This window comes from Sprattus sprattus (assembly GCF_963457725.1).
Source record: "Sprattus sprattus genome assembly, chromosome: 13".
Lineage (NCBI taxonomy): Eukaryota > Metazoa > Chordata > Actinopteri > Clupeiformes > Clupeidae > Sprattus > Sprattus sprattus.
This window is the reverse complement of record NC_137911.1, coordinates 17,573,226-17,595,349: the sequence shown is the minus strand read 5'-3', so window position 1 is coordinate 17,595,349 and position 22,124 is coordinate 17,573,226. Positions and strand designations below refer to the sequence as shown.

Sequence of the window (22,124 nt, the reverse complement as noted above, 5' to 3'; positions counted from 1 at the left end):
GGGCCCCGTTTCGACAGTGGCAACTTTTTTTGCACTTTTTAGAGGCATCACCACCACCCCACCCACCCTCCACACAAACACCAAAATGATGGGTTAGGCTTTCAGGACGCGTGTGGCCCTAGAAAAGCAGTGCTCTCACCAACCTGTAGTCATCGAAGGTGAAGGCGTCCTTCAGGGGCAGCTTGCTGGCATTCGGATGAGTCTAAGGGGAGGGAAGATGAGGAACAGAAAAAGAGAAAGAGAGAGAGATGGCATGAAGAAGAAAAGAAGAGAGAAAGAGAGAGAGATGACATGAAGAAGAAAAGAGGAGTGAATGAGAGAAAGAGATGGCATGAAGAAGAAAAGAGGAGTGAATGAGAGAAAGAGATGGCATGAAGAAGAAAAGAGGAGAAGTGAAGATAGAGAAAGAAGCAGAGATGGCGTAAAAAGAAGAGGAGAAAAAAAGTTAAAAAAAGAGGAAGACAGAGAGAGAGAGAGAGAGAGAGAGAGAGAGAGAGAGAGAGAGAAAGAGCAAGAAAGAGATGGAGTGAACAGGAAGAGAAGTGAAGTGAGAGAGAGGGGGAAAAGAGAGAGGGGGAGAAAAAAAACCTCAAATCAGTCGGAGGAATTTCATTATGCGGCTGCCTAACAGATCCTAACAAGAGGGTGGTGGCGTGGCGAGCGTCCAGCGGAGCTTCGCTGGGATCATGGTGGCATTAGCCCCCCATACATCACTGTCAGCTTAATTTGTTGTGCCCAGCAGCCGTCATAAATCTGCTTCATCAATTTGGCTGACAGAGAGCCGGCGGTGCCACCGAAATCTACATTTAAAGCCACAGACGCACCCCCTCCAAGGGCTCATTTGCACCGCGTGTCACACCGAAGGAAGGAGACACTCTTAAGGAAGAAAAGAGAGAGATAGAACAGGGGAGAGAAGAACAGAGATAGAAAGAGTTAAGGAAAGATAGAAAGAGATAAGGGGGAAAGAGAGGGGGAAATATAGGGGAAGAAGGTGTGGAAGAATAAAAAGGGAATAGAGAAAGGGAGAGAGAAAGAGAAAATGACCTGCTCTAATGCAGCCTCTAGTAGCCCCCTTTTTCTCAGCATGTAAAGCGATGCCTAAAAATAGCCTGGATAGTGAGACAAGTGCAACACGCAGGACTCGCCTCCACACTTAAGAACCATTATGTCCACCTGTGTGGTTCCTCCACACCCTAGAACCATCATGTCCACCTGTGTGGTTCCTCCACACCCTAGAACCATTATGTCCACCTGTGTGGTTCCTCCACACCCTAGAACCATCACCACCTGTGTGGTTCCTCCAAACCCAAGAACCTTCACCACCTGTGTGGTTCCTCCACACCCTAGAACCATCACCACCTGTGTGGTTCCTCCACACCCTAGAACCATCACCACGTGTGTGGTTCTTGCCCACTTTAAGTGGAAAAGTTATTCCTTTTAATAGAACCTGTTTAAAAAAAAATACAGGGCTGAAACACTCAGTTCCTTATAAACAGGAGAAAGGAGCAATCCACCCGTAATGTGAATAACTCCAACCCAACAGCATTAAGATGATGGGCTGGACTAACGGGTGCTTTCCACAGACAGAGTTGATGGCAGTCTACAGACTTAAGGCTGCTTATCCTCTATTGTATATGATTAGGAACTGTTTATTTGCATGGGTTTGAATGGGCTAATACAAAAGGCCAACCCAGTGTAGAAATATAAAGGATGCTCGCACAACAAACACCTGTGCACACACGAGTTGCCACCACTACTTATCTACTGACACACATACACACATTGATTTTCACTCATACCCTTCACACCGACACACACACACACACACACACACACACACACACACACCGACACACACCGACACACACCGACACACACCGACACACACCGACAGTGGGGGCTAAGGACTGGAGCATGGTCACATCATGTTTTGCCTGTGGGCAACAGGGGTGGTAGTGCGGTAGATCAGGGTCCAGTCGTGACACTGATTCAGACCAACAGAGAGGTGGAAGAAAATCACACTCACTCCACTCACCCGCAAGCACCTGGACACTCACACACACAAACACACTAATCTTTATTACTGAGCTCAAAACACACGTATAAAGACTACATCAACACACACATACACACTACATCAAACCATACAACCACATATACTTCAGAATTATACACAACAGACTGGGTGATGCAAATGCAAATACACGTAAACACCTGATATCAGACACACTGAGACAGACAAGAACAATCAGAGAGAGGGAGAGAAAGATCACCAGAGGGGGTGAGATGAGAAAGAGAGGGAAAGTACAAGAGGAAAAGAGATGGAGAAAAGAGAGAGGAAAAGAGAGAAAAAAGATAGTGAGAGAGAGCATGAAAGAGAGAATTTGCAGGAGAACCCATCCTCCACTGGATCAGACTGTTAGCCCGTTTTTAAAGGCTGTTCTTACACCCAATGATGGACAACCATTAAAAGATAAGAGTCCAGCGAAGCCAACCAATCAAAATCCAGGAGACTTGGTCTGAGCTTAAGCCCAACACCAGAAGCCTACGTCGAGGCACACAATGGCTTTCAATAACACAGGCCTGGAGCCATAAGGTCAAAAAGACATTACTGGGAGAAGACCATCCTCCTTTAACCTTGACAACTACTCCTTTAGCCAGAAAGGAAACACACACACAAACACACACCCTCAGACCCATAGGTCAAGAAAGCCTAGCCATGTCCACCCCCCTGACCTATACTAACACTCGCTATGGAAAACACAAATGATACATAATGTAGGAGGCACTAGTCACGGCCTCTACAGGAAAACCTAAAGAAGTCTCTGTTGCTATTGGTCCACACCGATGGCGTAGATTGGTGCAAACGTCCCTCAGCTTAGCCCGTCGACCAAGAACAGCCTGGAGTTGCATTTCCATACATCAGGGTCTACAGGCTTGAAGGCGTGTCTTTATGTAAGGGATAGAGCCCACAAGAGAACATTTGTTTTAGATTAAAAAGCAACCAGTCTAGTTCCTCAAAGATAACAAAGGTTTATTGGTAAAATTGTATTCCTTTATTCATAAGCCTAAATCCTTAGAAATTAAAAACTAACATTGATGTTAGTCGTTGCTAATTCTATGTGGGCTAGCTTGCCAGTTCGCTAGTACTCCAGATGACAATGAACCATGGAATGTATTGTTTTATCGAGTTCAATTTTGTTTATTCAATCCAAACTCACAGTGGTAGAAATGTTAAAGATCATTTTACCATTGACGATCGTTGTTACAGTTACTTTTCAAAACTTCCCAAATTAAACATTAGAACCAAATCTGCTTCACAGGTGTCTTGACAGACTATGGCAAGCACTGAACGATGATTGAGCCAATCAGAAAAGAGAGAGTATCTTCAACATTATTTGGCATGCTTGGAGGCAGACATGGTGTTATTTTATGCTGTTTAGCTCGTGATGGAAATTCAAATTAGCTCGGCTCGGCACAGCGCAGCCAAAAGTGCCTATGGAAAAACCCCACCTGAATGGACTCTAGTGGAAAGAGGCAGGAAAGGGGTTGGGCTGCTACTAGGAATAACTAATGGAGCCAGTGAGAGGGCTGAGAGGCCGGGTGGTCTTAATGGGCCCAGCTTAAGTAATAATCAGGTTGATAATGAGCTGAGACTCCTGAGGGTGGGCAGCACCTCACATACACAACTCAGCACCACAGAACCAGTCTGCTGCCCACCAGCTGAGCCTTCTGTCTGTCTGTCTGTCTGTCTGTCTGTCTGTCTGTCTGTCTGTCTGTCTGTCTGTCTGTCTGTCTGTCTGTCTTGAGGCAAGGCGAGGCTGTAGAGCCCACTAACTGGACCCGTATCCAGGACAACCTGGGAAGAGCTGAGGTGTGTTAGCATGTGTGTCTGTGCATATGTGTATGTGTGTATGTAGTTGGTTAATTTGTCAGGGGGTGGCCATCGGTGGTGGGGGGTGGGGATCCTGGGCTATGGTGCAGTATGTGTGTTAGACAGAGGGAGAGATAACTGGGGGGGTGGGGTGGGGGGTGGAGAGAGGGAGGGGGAAGAGGCTGATGCATTAGAATCAGTGGAGGAAGGTAATTCATCACTGGCCACAGTGGAGCTCGCACCGGCACAGTGTGTGTGTGTGTGTGTGTGTGTGTGTGTGTGTGTGTGTGTGTGTGTGTGTGTGTGTGTGTGTGTGTGTGTGTGTGTGTAGAGATGGTCCTGTAAATCAATTACAAAACAAAAGCTCCCACACAGGGCCAGCAACCTGCCCATAAAGAGGCCACACATCAACTCTGCTAATTGGCCAGTTGAGATGGAGCTGCACAGGAGGACACAGTGGAGCGTGTATGTGTGTGTGGATATATAAGTGTGTGTGTGTGGATATATAAGTGTGTGTGTGTGTGTGTGTGTAAGAGAACGTGTACATTTAAGTGATCAAGTGGATCTAAAAAGACAAAGTGATGCTCAGAAAATGGGTTTCTTGGAACCCTTTACACTGATTGTTGTTTATACTTAAAAGAGTGTGCGCTTGTGTGTCGGCATATACAAGTCTGCTTCAGGGTGTAGTGTTCCTGTGTGGTCGGGATACAGTTTCTCATAGGCGTGTTTTTTTCTTCTCTTTTTAACCTTCCTGAGCTGTATGAGACCTGTGATGGCGTTTTGCAAATGAACTGCCGCACGTACCCAAGTTTACCCAGCGCAAGTGTCACACAACGGAGATGCTCCAGGGTATTTACTTTTTTTAAAAGCGGTTGCCAAACTTAGCAACAGGGCATGAGCTTTTTAGTCGCCAAATCCAACTAAATGGTTGCCATAATTATCAGACTAATTCCAAGTCGTGAGTGTATGTTTGTTTGGGTGATTAAACTAATTAGTCTGTGAATGCAAAAAAAAAACATTTCCATTTGCGTGAGTGATGGCTAGTTATCTAACTGACAATACAGTCTCTTCCATTTAACTATTATTCAAAACGAAAAAAGGCTCTTTTTTTTGCTCAATTTGAATTACTGATCTAGAAAGTAACTCAGTCTTGCACTAAAAAAACAGCTGTAATTAAAGTGCAACTTTTTGACCCAGGCACAGGCGGCATGAGGCAACGCAACAGTCAGCCTTTGTCGCCGCTAGTTTTATCTCGATTGTGTGTGTTTCCTACTTAACATTACCTAACCGTCAATACCGTTTGTTGTCATTACATGAACAGTGGGACGTTCTGAAATGGGAATGTTCTCAATTCCCAGCTGCCTGAAAGAATGCTTAGACGATGTTCGGATATCACTGAGAAAATTGGATATCACTTAATTCGATTTTATTCATGAATATCATAAAAATAGAGTAAAAATGCTGTTGCCACAGGGGGTAACCAGGGGAAATGAAGTGGTCGCCACTTTTCTTAATGTAGTTGCTTAGGGCAACTGTGACTGCCTCATTCAGATCAGACACATAAAGGCAGCACAGAGGAGTTAAACCCCTGACCTGGGAGCAGGACCACACAAGGACACTGCAAAAGTGCGGGTCTGCAGCCCACCATTTGGGTTCACAGTCAGTGCATTCACTGCAGTGGGAAGCAGAAAACGACACATCAACAGCATTGAGGGCTAAAATGGTGTTTTCGGGGGAAAAAAACACAGCTGGCAACACAAAAATAAGGGAGGGAGCCACAGCACAGTGTCGTTGCGGGTGACATTTCCCTGTCCCTCCACAGCGATCTTGACAAATATCTCAGCACAGAGACGTGGGGGTGTGAGTTGTGGGGAGGGGAGGGGGCAGTGCCTCGAGGGACGCACCACCATTTCTCATCAGTGCACAGCACATGTAGCACACACACAAGGTTACTTTGCATCCGCTGCATATGAGGGTCACCTTATGAGGGCCAGCTCCCCCACGTCCTCACACACACACACACACACACACACACACACACACACACACGAACGTCACACAAACGTGCACACACATACTTTGCATCGGCTACATATGAGGGTCACCTTATGAGGGCTACCTCCCCCACATGCCTACACACACACATATGCAGACTAGTGCACACAAACAGACACACACACACACACACACACACACACACACACACACACGGCCCTGATAAAAACGGGACGGCCATCATTGGTCCCCAGAGGCCAATGCGGAACACTCTGATACGCTTCAGGAAGCGCCCCCCGACAGTGACAACGGCCTATCCCACTCCACACTCTAATGTGCATATATATGCATTATATAAAAGCCTTTCCCAATTCCAGCAGACAGCTCTGGTCTCCTCTCCCCACCCCAGTGGCCGTAAGAAGGGGCTTGGGGGTAGGTGGTAAGGACAGACATGGAGGGATGGGGGGGTGAGGAGTAAAGGAACTGGGGAGGGGGGGGGTGATGGGAGTTTGTCAGTCTCCTTCTCAACATGTGCGGAAGGTACAATCAGGTCAATTCAATTCAAAGCCAATGCGACAAGCTAATTTTCCAGCCCGGTCATCTGCGGCCGGCCAGGAAGCCAGCCTGTGAGACATTGACAGTAGTCATTACAGTGACATGGGCTCCCAAACCTGCGCCTCACGGACACGGCACGCACCGAGGGGGGGTGGGTTAGCCAGAGTTGCCCCTGCCCGCCTTCACACACACACGGCTCTACGACCACACACACACACACACACACTACCCTCTATAGACCCTGACACTCCAGCCATGCACGAAACAGTGTTACACCTACATATCACTCAAACACTACTTTTCGCTTTTCTCCTTCTACACACACTCACACACACACTCATCATCCACAGTCACAGAGTCTGAACGGACTCAAGTGTCTGAGTGTGGGTTTGATTGCTGTGCTGCTATTGCAGACACACTCTCTCATTCTCACTCTCACACACACCATCGCACCTTATACCAGCTTACAGGCCTGAGTTCTGGTTGCAAAGGAGGTTGCAGTGAGGACAATCTCTCCTGCTCAAAAGCTTCTGAGGACCTGCGGTCGCCACGGCAGCGAGAGTGAACTTTGGAATACTCCTCAGATGGAACTCATATTAACCCACTTCTGCCACCTACTGGTCACAAGCCAAAAAAAGGCTTCAGTGGAGTATGAGAAGAAAAATAAAATGTATTGGAATAATGAAAGGGTTACGAAAAGACACTAACACACAAGATGCCCAGATGCTCTTTGCAATGGCAATCATAGTGTCATTATTTACTAATGTATATAAATGGCAGGAATATTAATTGTTTGGGGCGTGAACAACAGAGGAAGGGACAATAAACCATGTTCCAGTCATTTAACTGCTGTGAAGAGCCTAACGTTTAATAACCAAAGATGTCAATAGAACGGTCGGAAAAATGACAAATACATTAACTTCTCCCCATGAATATTTGATGCCTTATCTTGACAGTGCTGTGGATAAAATTCATTTTTCTAATTGACAGTCATCTAATGAAAGGAACAACCGAGATGAGCGGAGGTTTTCAAACGTAATTCAGAAGACCAGAGCCTTTTTATTGCCTCTTTAATAGCTCAAGCGTGGAACTCAACGAGGGCAATATTTATTGGTCTGATTACAGAGACATCTTAAATAAATCATCATTTCCACATGTCATTTAATAACCACAAATCTGCATATTTAGCGATTTCCATCACAATAGCTAAACCTTAAACGTCACTGGGTGATGATAATGTAGTGGACTTCGGCAAAGAGGTATTGAGACATCATTTACTCCACTGTTCCAGTGAAACAGAGAAAATGGCTGCCTTGAGAAGAGAGAGCGATCTTCATGACAGAAAATCCAGAGAAAAATCAGAAGACTACGCTTGAGCTAATGGAACAGCTGTGCATCTCTCTGACAGTAAACTACCGTGACTACGAGAAAAACGAAACCCCAGTACTGTTGTAGCAAACTACCCTGTTAACAGCACGAAAACATATCCACACTCTTACAGTTGACTACCCTGTCCATGGATAACAATCCGTCGATACAGTTTCAAGAAAACTGAACAAACCTTAGAAGATCAAATGCGAGCACATCAGCATGTCACTATGCCAACAACTAGAGGAAGTGTGACTGAAGACTGCTCATTGTCCTTGTTTTATCTGATCAGACTAAAAACAGTCTATTGGCAGACCCTGTGCAATGTACTTATGATGCATGTACATGGATGCTTCACAAACATGCAGAACACTGCACACATTAAATTCTTTATTTTCTCGATTCATATTTTCATTCAATCTATGAATATGCTCCCATACAAAAATGAAGGTGTTTATTCTTTACTGTTACATAGAACTAAGTGAGATGAAATGTGACATGTACAAATCAGTGGTTTGGCCCTGTGACAGACATGCAGTAAAATGAGACAAAACTGACTTGTGTCCTCCCTCACTAAAGGGCAGTGGATGAGATGTGAGTACGGCGCCATCTGCTGGCCACACACGGTCACTGCCCGTGGCACCGTAAGCCGTTTCAATGGCAGCTTATCACAACTCTTGAAATTGAGTGCAAGAGGGCATTCATTCAGCAGCTACTCTGGCCCACCTCAGGCTACACTGCCGACTGCAGCCTTCAGACTTCAGCGGCTGGAAAAGCTTTTAAAAAGAGCCTCAGCACTCACAGAGCAGAGCAGAGGAGAGGCAGACAGACTGCAGAACCAAACCCTGCTGAACAAGTCCAGAGGAACTGAAGCTGGTTTAATACCGTGGATGGCAGACACCAAAGAGTGCAGAGAACACAGGGCTTGTCATCAGAGTTTAACTACATTCAACTACTACTTCAAAAAGATTGCTTCCTATGGCGAATCAGAGGGCAAGTTGAGGGCAACGTAAAATGTAGTTAATTACAATGTGATTTTATTTGCATATCAGTATGGTGTAAGATGTAATTGGAGTTGGGGTAAGGTTTAGGGTTAGTAACATGAAATAAGAAGTCTTACATAAGTCATAACAACCAGTAATTATTCTAATATTAACATCACAATGTGCTACTCGTGCTATGTAATGAAACCCTCCCCTCTCACTCTTTTTCTGCCAATTTCAGCAGATGTCAGTTCTGTCATCTGACATCTATGTCCTGCTTGACATGACATCTGTTTTAATCTGCTTTTAAACCCAGTAGTGCAGGGACTTATCCTGTGATGTCACAGGGCTCAGTGTTCCAAGGTCCAATTTCTGATCCTTCAGTCGGGTCAAAAATGACACTTCAAGGGGGTTTGAAAGCAACTCCTTGACCCTCACTACAGGTTCATACACACCTTCCCAAACACACACACCAACTAACCCTCTTCCCGGAATGACTTAGACACAAACACACGCACACGCACACACACACACACACACACACACACACACACACACACAGATCTCCTCACCTGAATGACTTTGTAGAAGTAGGCATACTGGCGCGCAGTGTTCTTGTACTGGCTCAGGACGTCTGCGATGGCCTGCGTCGCCAGCAGGTAGCGTACCTCGTCCTCGTGGAAGTAGAGCGGGGTGTCGTAGTGGGTTGGCAGGGTGCGGATGTAGGGCAGCCAGGGCGAGGCCGGGTTGGCACGCTCACACAGCAGGTGCAGGGCCAGCGACACGTTGCCCATGGCTTGCAGGATGCGGTCCTGACTGTACAGGGGACCTGGAGAGAGAGAGAGAGAGAGAGAGAGAGAGAGAGGGAGTGAGGGAGAGAGAGAGCTGGAGGAGCGGCCAGATGGACGGGGGGCAGCAGCAGCAGCAACTTATGCACACGTTTGGAAGATGGAGGACAACTTTGATGACAAGTCCTTCCGATGTTGAGTACGGAGGACAACTGTCACAGCATTAGAACTGACATTTTAGAAGATGGAGGACGACTTTGATGACAAGTCCTTCCAATGTTGAGTACGGAGGACAACTTTGTCACAGCATTAGAACCGACATTTCGGAGAACAGCTTTGTTCCTCAAGACACTGTGTACTAATTAGAACGTCTTGGCTGAATCAATGTGTAAATCAAACTACAGCCAATTGAATACATGGACAGTATTTCAGCACTGTTTCTAGGCTCTTTGAAGTGAAGGATAGAATATTAGAATTTTGTCATCTGTGTTTAAGACCTACAAGTTCCTGGGGGTGCATCTAGACGACAAGCTGAACTGGTTGGCTAACGCAGGTGCAACATACAAAAAGGGACAGAGCAGATTGTTCTTCCTGAGGAAACTCAGGTCCTTTGATGAATGCAAAGAGATGCTGCGCATGTTTTACCAATCTGTTATGGCGAGCATGCTCTTTTTTGCTGCAGTCTGCTGGGGAGGCAACACATCTAAGAGGGACACTGGGCGGCTGGGCAAACTAGTCAGAAAGGCGAGCTCAGTGGTGGGGCAGAACCTGGACTCACTGGGGACTGTGGTTGAGAGACGGATACGGGGAAAGCTCTTGGCCATCATGGGCAATGTTAATCACCCCTTCCACCATGTCCTGGCAGGACAGTCCAGCAGCCTCCGTAGCGGGCGGCTCAACCACGATACGTTCAAGGACTGAGCGACATAGTAACACTGTACATAGCTGAATTGTATTGTTTGTATTGTATCATATTGTCTGTAATTATTGTAAATATGAGAGAGCTGCAAGATCCCAGAATTTCCCCACTGGATTAATAAAGTATTTATCTATCTTATCTATCTATCTCTATCTATCTTTAAGATTTAGTTTAGGTCAGTCCATTGCTACCTGGAAAGATCACTAGCATCTCATCATACTTGGTCAGTTAAGTGCAGCTTTTAGTTGCTCGATGCTGGAAATACAACATTGTTCGCTTTGAGAACTGTTCGCTGCATTGCATTCTGGGCGATCATCTCCCGGGGGAGAATGTGTTCAGTGCATATGTGCTGTACTGCTGAGAGGAGTGAAGTCAAACTCTGAGACGGCATGACAACACGTGGCAGCGTATGAGGTCAAAGGTCAAAAGTCGGCAATCAGTCAGTCCCACTCACCTAGGATGGAGTTCTTGGCTGATTCTACGGTCATCAGCATTTTCCTGGGGATCCACAGAAAGAGCTCCTCGGCCTGCGTACAAAAATGCGTCTCAGATCATCACACAGACACCCTATACACCACCGCTGTCTACAGACTCTTTGATTGATTTTTACCTCCTGACCTATTTCCCTGGCTGAAATCTTGAGACTATCTGCCTACACACAAACCAGAACTGCTGCAGTCTTTCTCCTTGTCACATTTAATAACGACAAATACAAAGATATTTACTGTAATTTCATGACTATTTACCACGGTTTACACTGATTTTGTAAACTTTCTGCAGTTCTGCTGCGGTGGAAGTCCTGTGTCCTATACATGAATGTATCATTTTTCACCACAGTAATGCGGCTCCTCTTTTCAGACGTGTTAACTAGCATGACACCTTGCTCTTGTCTCCAGTTCCTGACAATGTGGGCAACTCGCCCTCCACCCCCTCTAGCATCGCCTGTGCCTTTTCCATTTCGAAAAAATACCCCCTTCACCTTCAAGTCTTGCCTTAGTGAATTTAAATCAGCTAGTTAGCTAACTAGCTACCACCAGGTACCAACAATGACAGGCCCTGTAACCAGAGCGCTATCACTCTCCTTCACGCTCACACATGAAACGTGCCAAGTAGTGTGAAGTAGATCTGCTGCTTGAATGACAAACAGAGGACCTACAAATGTACTTGCATTTTGACATGATGACGTCACATTGTAAAGTTACATAGAAACTTTATATATACATATAAAGTCATAAATTCTACTAGCTACTAGCTGTTTCTGGACGGCAAAAAATGACATAACACCTCCTGACCGCAGCCTTGAGTTTTACATAATGTTGCCATGAAGTGGTATCATAGCGTGATATCAGTGAATCCCTAGTACATGGTAATAAACAGTGCAGGGCGTCACAGTATACTTAGACGGTATGCATATGTAGACAACAGTCATGTATACACCATTATCTGTATCAGTGCATCGTAGTACATGGTGTTCATATATAGACTATGGTATGACTACACTGTGAATGCACATATTTTGTGAACATGAACAACAAAAATGCATGCAATTCCAAAAACTGAGGAAGGCAGTTAGTACTCATACCATGTACACCAGTCAAGTGTTTGATTGAGTTTTCATTTTTTCCTGTCCTGGGCGAGTTAGTTGCCTTGGCCCATTAACCCAGTCTCGTCGTGATCTGAAAGGCTCGGGTGCAAGAAGAGCACTCCCAGTTCATTAAAGCCACTCAGTGTGATCAATGCGAGTGAATGAGGGTAATCTGCAGAGCTCAATAAGCACCTCATATGAGGGTTATTCTAAAAGAAATTGATCACTGGACATGTTTGGCATGGAAGTTTGACAATAACATGGGCTGATCAATCCAGACCCCCACAGAGAGAAACACGCAGCCTGTCGCCTCAACAGCACTCGCCAAACCACTTAAAAACATTGATGATTACATCTTCACCAACGCCACAGCTTCTGTCCAGTCACTACATCAAGTCATTATTGAACTGCACTGTTTTTGTCAAGTGTGTGTGTGTGTGTGTGTGTGTGTGTGTGTGTGTGAGTGTGACAGAGATGTGATGCAGACCAAGTTGGAGGAGAGGGAGAGAGAGAAAAAAGAGCGAGAGAGAGAAAACTTTATCTAAGTTAGAGAGTTAGAGTGAGTGAGAGAGAGTGAGTGAGTGATATAATGTGTGTCTATGTGTGTGTGTGTATGAGAGAGGAGTAAACACACTGTTGCATGAACATGTGTCGGTGTGTGACTGAGTAAGTGATGACCGAGAAATCTGGCTTGTGTGTGTGTGTGTGTGTAATGTATGAGGGATTATATGTGTGTGTGTGTGTGTGTGTGTGTGTGTGTGTGTGTGTGTGTGTGTGTGTGTGTGTGTGCTTTCAAGGCTCAGAGTGTTATTGACTGATGATGAACGTGTAGTAATCTATTTAGGAGTGTGTGTGTTAATAATAACATCATTAGACAGTAAGCACACACACCTTGATATCTCTGGTGGCTTTGAGTCCATAGCCCTCGTCTGCAAAGTTGGAGATCTCAAAGCCGTCACAGGAGGCCCCGCAGTCTGCAGCCCAGGCCATCAGCTCAGAGAAGAATTCCTCTCTGTTGCCCTCGAACATCACTGACATACCTACGCACACACACACACACACAAAATTGTCATATAACATTTGCAGTCCAGGCCATCAGCTCAGAAAAGGAATTCTCTCTCTGTTGCCCTGAAACACCATTGACATACCTGCACACACACACATCATGTCACATAACATCACTGACATATCTGAATCCACACAGACACACATGTATGCACGCATGTATGCATGTTTGTACGCATGTATGTATGTATGTGTGCATGTATGTATGAATGAGTATACTGTCAAGTTAGAACCTTTCTGCTTCTTGCGGATCTTTTCCACCAACGTCCGAATCTGGACATACTCTTCCCACTCCTTGCCAGCAGAGGGGGCTGCACTGCTGCACTCTGAAAGGATAGAAGAGAAGGGTTAAACTATTTCAATCCAAAAAAAAGTGTGTTACAGTATTGAGAAAAGTGTGCCGTCAGGCCTCTACTGAAGGGCTAGTCTCACACAGGAGATGAAAACTTTACCTCAAGATCTCATAACGTACCCAATACCCAAAGCTCATACAGGGAGAGGAAATGAGATTCTCTCCCAGAGGAAGACGCTTATGGGAATGCACCAGTGGTCTTTGGTCACAGTAATCCCTCGATTTATTTCAAAGGAGGTCTACTTATGTCAGCAAGGGGTAAAACATGTCTATCAACACAGAAGCATAAGAAGAACTGCACAGGCTGAAGCTATGGATCTCTGTGAAGTTTGTGAATCCTCTCCAAGATTCCTCAACATGGTTACATTGGCTGCATTCGTTTGATTTCAAGTGAAATAAAAATGATATCCATTACAGTTGTGCTTCATCACAGCTCTGATCAAACGAGTGCAATAACTGTTTGCTAGTACATAAATACAAATAAAAAAGGCAACATTAATCTCTCTCTCACCCATCAAAAATACACACAATAAAAGTGAATGAGAAATGGATTCATTCATTTTGTATGGTCTGTGACTGGTCTATGAGATTAGCGCATTGACGTCAACAGCACCTTGCTTAAGTTTGAGACCAGTAAAAGGTTATGCTATGCCTGTATGCCACCTAGGATACATATCGAAATCAATTCAATAAAGGCATTTGCAGATAGCAATAACTCTGAAAGGTTCTGTCTCTGTCACCAAACAATGACACAATTATTAAACTCCATCCTAGCAGTGCCTTCCTTGTCCTCTTATCTGTGGTGAGGAGGCCATTGGCTGCACTTACTCTGCAAGAGTTCTGAGATGAGGTTCATCATCTCTTTGGGGGAGACTGCAGCGGTGGCCCCTGACTTCTGAGTCTTCACACGACTCTTCTTCCCCATCTTCTGTCTGGAGCAAAATGCAGCTTTACTACAACATAGGAGGAGAAAGCAGAATGAGGCAATATCCTTATCATCATCATTTCTAGTATATTATTATTATTGAGCAAAGAGAGGAGAGAGCAGAATGAGGCAATATCCTTATTGTTATTATCATCATAATTTTTCTTCATCATCTTATTATCATTATTATTATTATTATTTAGCAAAGCGAGGAGAGGGCAGAATGAGGCAATGTCCTTATTATCATCATCATTCTTGTTCTTCTTCTTCTTATTATTATCATTATTATTAATAATAAGCAAAGAGAGGAGAGAGCATAACGATGCATGTCCTTATAATGTTAATGATAAGGCCATTTATTCCTCCTGCGTTTGACCCTGGAAGGTCAACAGAAGCCTTATTGTGGATGCGGGTATCAGGCATTTTGGCAAAAGCCTAAAATCCGCAGCCACAGCAGCACTTAACAAAATAACCCACTGATAACCCTGCTGTTGCTGAGTGTTGTTGGATACGGTCAGTCATTATCATGCGACGTTTCTGTTAAATGCACTGTTGTTGAACTCATGCTGTTCGCAGATGAGCACTGTGTGCTGTTCTGTTATATGTACTATGGGATGTAAAACATGAGGTAGACATACACTGCTGTGGAAAAGAATTCCCCCCTTGGGGCAATAAACTAAACAGAAGTATCTAAACATCCTTTCTCATTTAACATTTGTCCTGCTCTTCAGACAGGAGGTTCAACAGACCATACGGTTCAAGTTCAACCTACAGATTTTTTTACAGTGTATAATGTTAAGTGCATATAATGACCACTAGAGGGCAGTACTCATCACTAAAGTCAACTTAAGTACTTTTTGCTTTGAAATTCCCACCGAATAACCATGAATAATTTCAATAATCAACACATATCACATGTATTAGAAGTGTGAGCATGGCATTTTATTAATATGTCTGAACTGTGCCTTTACATTTAGATGAGATTTTGCATCAAACACCAACTTCTATGTAATCAAAAAACACTTTATATTCCAACTGTGTCCTGTGTACTTCTAATGGCAACAGATCCTTGTGTGTGGGTGTGTGAGAGTGAGTGACAGTGTGTGTTCCTCCTCAGTTGGAGAGCACAGGTTAAGCTGAATGGCCGCTAACCCTTTAAGACAGATGGGCACAAAACCCTTTAGCAGCCCTGACAGCTTCCTGGTGACCAGTTGCTACTTTAGGCCAATGAAAGAGTGAGAGAGAACATAAAAACGACTCAAGTGAATGTCACCTACCAAACAACAAGAGAGAGAGAGAGAGAGGCTGGGGCAGGGAGTCAATGAACGCCTTCATCTCCTAGCTCTGTGCCTGACAGCCTGATCTTTGGACTGCAAGCCAGTGCAAATTCAACAAGCCAGTTTGGCTGAATTTAAGCAAATGCAGGAAAATATGTAATGATTGCTCTTACAAGGCTAAAAAATGAAATATCGACTACAGTTTATTGATCACTGTGTTAAACTCACTCTTCAAGATAGCACAAGATGAGAACAAAGTGGGATTTTGGATGAAATGGGACTTTGCTAAAGCTGTTCCTAGGTCATCCAGTAAGTATTCTAAGCCAAAGCAGCTCTGCATGTGCCACTGTCAGACACTCTTGTTTCTGTCACCATTTGTGGTCCACTTGTGCACTGAAGTATCTGTGAACAACAACAGGTGGACTGCCATGCCAAGAATGCCCTTACTCATGCCTTTAACAATCAGACAGCTATTCAAGAGGTTAAAGGATGACAGGTTCAACGCTGTTCATCAATGAGTACAGTTTAGAATCCAAAAAGAAACACTGGATGTGCCATCCTGGTCAAAAGCATTGATCCTGTCCATTAAAATAGATGAACTGATAGCAGGGCTGTGTGTCTGTGTGTCTGTGTGCGTTCCATCACTGACAGCAAAATGGTGCCTTAAAAAACCATCGTCTGCAGCATGTAGGCCTTTGCATGCTACACCTACATCCTGCGGGCTGTTTGCTTGCCTCATCCTACTTTCATTTGTTGACCTTATTTCAATGCAACAGAGCTTCGGAACGGTTCAGCGTCTCCCTAGCAACAATCCAGTGTGATTCTGTTGTGTAATAATTCCGCACTCATCCATCTGATTTCATGTTTTAACCTAATGCATGGACTGAATTCCACAGCCAGTATTGTGGCTGATAGTCTTATGTCTAAATAAATGGAAATTATAAGTACATTTTCAGAGGATCTTGGTAAACACAACATAAGATACAGGTGTATGGGAGTGGCTGTAAACAGAATCAAACTGTTGAATTATGCTAACATGAGTAGTTATTTTAGGTCAATGTTCTATAAACTTTTCTAGAAACAGTTTTCCTTTCAGGAGGCCCAGGGCAAGAGGAAACATGCACTGGACCTACATTGATGCAATCACAGATGTTGCAGCAACTGACTTTGCAATCTCAGCTGTTCCTGCCTTTCAAGAGTGCTACTTTCCCAGTGCAAGAAAGAAACCAGTGCAAAGCGGTTATGTTTAGAAGAGGTTTCACACAAACGAGGGTGAACTATTAGCTGGTACCCACAAACAAAAAAAGCCGAGCTACTGGCAAAGACTGCTCTACTATGTATACTAGTTTTGAGCCGACAGAGGAAGTGACCATGTAACTGTGCAGGTAGAAAAATCTGATTTTGATGTTGATAACCAAGTTTAGGCTGCCATGACACATACAAAATCAGCCACTGCCCTCAGATCGGAAGCCTACATGTTGTAGCAGGAAATGCAGTCTGCAGAAGAGAGATGGGTGGTAAAGAAAGAGGATGGGTACTTTTTACATTACAAACGCACACTCCCTCTCACAGAGACACACATGTTCCATCACCTTTCTCTTCATTCAGATACGAATATAATTTTCATAAATGGCACCAAATTTAGATTTCCTTCTGTTTGGAAATATACACACCAGCAGTTATGACCCATTCTAACAATTATCCACCAAGATCACTAGAACTGCTTCAAACTCACTGTCTAATTAATGAATGACCAGACCTAGATTCACTTCTCAAGGTTGGTGTCTTATGAAGGCCATCATTGTAATAATCTCACAATGGATATGTGTCTTTTCCTAGTTCAAGCGACCAACAGCTGACCTAATTTTGTGCCAATTATCTTCGGCTACCCTGTGCATGACAGGGGCAAAAATTACCGAGTTAACTGGTCGTTTGGTTACTAATAATAGCGTCGGCTTTGGCTAAACCAGTTGCTAGCCATAGCTCTGCAACAAATCACGCAAGCCCACAGTCAAATAACGCAAGACAGCGGATTTCAACAAACTTGCGTTCTACATATAGGTTTATCACATTAACTCACGTAAATGACCACGCCCAACAATTAAAACATTTGAGGGATTGACTAGCTAGAAGCTAACATAGTGAACACGCTAGGTAGCCAACAAGTATTAAACTTTGGCTATTCTGGGGAAGGCAGCTTAGCTAGCTAGTTAGCTTAGGTTTCATAGCAAGCTATATCACAAATAGGCTAGCAACTTGTTAGCTGGCTAACTAGCTTGCAACATAGCGTCAAGCAGCTGCATGAAAATATAACTTAAAGTTATTTGTTAAACTACTGTCAGACATAAATGGATCCTTGCTCAGAACGAATACACATTAATTTATACTTGTCTGATAAAACTACCTTATAATTATCAGCAACGGTTCCTCCTGTCAATCTGCTCTCAATCCACTTCCACAAGGCGAATAACTGCTCAACCTAACTCCACTCAATTTGCCAACGCCTCCAATGACAAATTACATCATTCCAATTGGATGTTGCTGAAGTATTGCCCACCCTACTATCACTTGCTTTGGTTTTTCATTGGCAGATGGAATAACATGTGCAAGTTAAAATATTGTCTGATTGGCTTTACAGCAACACTTTGCAACAATTTGCTACTTTTTGAGGTGTGTCTTTAAAGCAACTAGTTTTGGTATCATCTCCAAATGGTTTGGGATATGGGCATAAGAATGGCACATCAACACAACTGTCATTCCCACTGCACCATGTAGCTGTGTGATATGGGCCGGACAATCCTGTGAAAACGTAAAAATAATTAAAAAAAAAAGCCTTCAGAGCACATCATCAACACTTTCATCAATAGATCTTAAAGCATCATAATAACAAGATTTTTGCACAGGTTTTTAACATGCATTTAAGGTAGCTAGAGGGTTAGATTTAGAAACACATCCTACTGCTGCTTTAAAGTGGAAATGTCAAGCCCCCCCCTTGAGACATGCCCAATAATTGGTAGAACCGAAGGCCGCCCCGTTTCTGCTCAGTTTCATTGGTCGTATAGACATGACTCCTATGTCTATGGTTAAAACACATTTCTTTCTTCCAAGTTTGTCTTCACTACACAGACATGAAGTCGCCGTTATTGATTACAAATATGATTTGTGTGATCGTCCTTATATGCATTTTTAACAAAATAATTATCTTCACCACTGCTTAGCTGAACTATGACATAAATCAAACCATCAGTTGAAGTAGGCTAAAACAAACTACACCTTAGAAAACTAACAGGTGTTGAAGTTTAATTGAAGGCACAAATAAATCAGATATAAAAAATACTAAATCTGAAGTCTAATAATACATATGCTACTAAGCAGCATGCTAGGAACTTTATTGTACAACTACCTGTTAAGTATCCACAATGCTTTCATATGGCTAAGGCTTATGATGCACAATTAAACTAAACCATAAAGAGCAGGCTATAATTGTATTCTCTGCCACTGGTGATCTCTTGGTTGGATCATTTAGTTGTTTTAGTATACTAGATGTAATATAATATGGTGAGTGGGACCTTGACTTTTGCATAGGCATAATCACTACTCTGTTTGCCTGTCCAGTGATCTGCTTACACAAAGGCCCCTGGGATCACCATCTGAATGGAATGGCCCCACTAAACACTAATGTAAGAGCCAATTATAATTATCTGCAGAATCAATAGATACATTGCTTTGTAAAAACATGTAATGTGTAAGTATCTGCACAACGTCCAATTATTTATTTTGTGAGTCGTGTGTGTGTTTGTGTTCTGTGTTTGTGCATATCCTTCTATGAATGTTTCCTGTAGAGCATGTTTGTGTCTAGGTCTGTGCAGTGAGCTTGAGGCCCAAGTTCTTGCCAAAAGTATCTTTTCATTTCCAACACAATTTTTTTTTTGCAGTATACAATTTCACCAGTCCTCCAGGAGATGGCGACCTTGCACCTTTCTTCAAATACACAGGATTATAAAAGACAGAGACATGAACATGTGTATTTCATTTTAATTGCAAACACTCTAAAGGAGATTTTTTCCATTTGAGCCAAACATTTCAGTTGCTAAGATATCAGTCTATCTCAGATACATGTATACATCTTATGAAAAATATATGACTGCATGCTAACTAAAGATATCCTACAGGAATAGATAGGAAGGCCTATTTACATAGCAAACGCTGTATATCCAAGGATACAAGTTTACTGAATATTACATAGTGACAGTCTACAACAAAACATTGAATTAATCACAAGCTCTTCACCACACCACTTTCACAAAAGAAGCAGTGCATTTGAATGAAAATATAAGAAAATAATATCAATTAAACTTTGTGCTTTCAAATGAACACATATATAAAAAGTCAGTAGTTGTGTATAGACTATCAGTTAAAAAAGGTCACTTTTTCAAAATACTTTTTTCAACAAATGAGTGTATTTTCACTTGTGTTTCAGGTGAATTTGAAACATTACAGCAGGTTCTGAACTTCAGAATATGTACTGTTAGAGGAACAGTTTAGGTGAGTCAATTCAAAACAACATTCTTTTCACATATGTCAAATATAAATGATTTCTTCTTCATTCATCAAATGATTGCTGCTCATTTTGTCTATATGTGTATTACTTTAGACATCAAAATGTGGCAAATCTCACATATTACATACATTACACAGACAAAAGCCACCTGCTGCATCTTTAGGTCTTAACAATTCTCTTGCCTTTCATAATTGTCTCATAATATTTTGCAAAGTCATTCAATGAGGACTGTTCCCTTTACCAAAACTGACATAGTGTATATAGATCACAATTTCCCATACGTTTATTTATGCATAATTTCACCAATTTGAAATAGTTTTGTTTACCCATATATCAAGTCATTTAAATACCAGTAAAACCAGATGCAGCAAATGTCCTTTAGAAACAGTGTTGAATCTTGAGTGGTCAGGCCAGGCAAAAGAGACATGGACATTATACACTGACCACAATGAAATGGCTCTGTGTATTGCTGAAAGTCTCTTTGTGTCCCTGTTGCACACAAGACTCTGCTTAAGAATGCTCACGTAGGTCTGAGGTTCAAAGCTCATATACAGTATATTGCACTTCATATTTCTATGAGATAACATCTTTATACAGTATTTATGAGCTATATGTGCACATATACATCAACTTTAATAATGACACTGCAACACTCAACAAAGACAGATCATATAGCTTTGCTAAGACACTGTTAGCAATACAGATATAACTCAGCTCAGAGACCATAGATGACATGGACATGACATAGCTAAAGGATCATTCACAAATACAGACAGGACAGGACTGAATGTTCATGTGAACATTCATGTGAAGACTTCTTATGAGAAATGCAACACCCAGCAGAGATCTCTTTAACTCCACAGAGACCCTAGTTTATGATATTTGAAAGAATGCACACGAGAATCGCTAGTTGGTGGTTTATATAGTGACATGGTTCCTGTTCTTTGCCGACCAAGTTTTGCCAAATGTTGTTATTGTTGAAGTGGTATGGTACACAGAGATGCTACGCTTGAACACTGTGCACAGTTAGCTCAGCTAAGAGTTGCTCCACCACACATCACACGCCGCATCATTGCTGTGCTGCACTCTGACACGCTCGTCCTCATCAGTTTCTGCTCACACTGGGGACAAGCCAGAAGAGAGCCCACAAAGACTTAACAAATGTAAAAAAAAAATGTAAATGGACAGGAAAAAAAACACAGAAAATGGACCTCATCAATCAGAAGTACCAAAAAAAGTATGGTATAAGAGGATGACAATTTCAAATCCAACCATGGTACCAAAACAAAATGGGCAACATAGTTGCTACTATCAAAGGAACCAGTGCTTGTATAGTCTGTCTTTTGAATCCACAGGACGCAGCACAGTGCTCATAACACAGCATCAACAGGCCTACCTTACTGATCGTGTCATATCAGGATGTCAGCTTTCTCACCCGTCCCACCTAACTACTTTAATGACATAATCACACCACAGTGTAGCTCCCTTGGACCAAATCAAACCAGGCAGGGGGGGAAGAGACCCTTATGCCAGGTTCATTCTGAAAACGTCTGCAGATGGACGAACTGTGAACTGTTCACAACAGTAGCAACTCACAACAGCCATAAACGAGGTGCACAAGAAGTGGACTTCATGGAACTTGTGGGCCACTCACGGAAAGTGGCAAAAATAGACAAGAAGCATAAAACACTCAATTTCGTCCCTCAATGCTGGTGGTGATAGTGGTTCAGAAGGTAGAGGAGTCATTCGATCCCGACTCCTCTTCAAAAGTGGCGAAGTGTCCTAGAGCAAGACACTGAACCCAAAACCGCTCCAGACGCGCAGGTTGGCAACTTAGATAGTAGCCTCTGCCATCAGTGTACGAATGGGTCGATTTC

At 43.2% G+C, this 22,124-nt stretch overlaps 1 protein-coding gene across 1 annotated transcript in view; it reads right to left on the bottom strand.

The window, feature by feature from the left end:
* Window positions 1-18,159, bottom strand: part of setd3 (SET domain containing 3, actin histidine methyltransferase) — a 28,476-nt gene extending 10,317 nt beyond the window's left edge. Inside the window, exons 1-7 of the mRNA XM_080850555.1 lie at window positions 18,091-18,159; window positions 14,313-14,437; window positions 13,366-13,458; window positions 12,959-13,107; window positions 10,937-11,009; window positions 9,348-9,604; window positions 144-202 (exon numbers count right to left, since the gene is read on the bottom strand). Coding sequence (XP_080706681.1) covers window positions 144-202; window positions 9,348-9,604; window positions 10,937-11,009; window positions 12,959-13,107; window positions 13,366-13,458; window positions 14,313-14,409 — 728 coding nt within the window. The 5' untranslated portion in view covers window positions 14,410-14,437; window positions 18,091-18,159. The remainder of the gene's footprint in view (window positions 1-143; window positions 203-9,347; window positions 9,605-10,936; window positions 11,010-12,958; window positions 13,108-13,365; window positions 13,459-14,312; window positions 14,438-18,090) is intronic.
* Window positions 18,160-22,124: the final 3,965 nt, after the last annotated feature.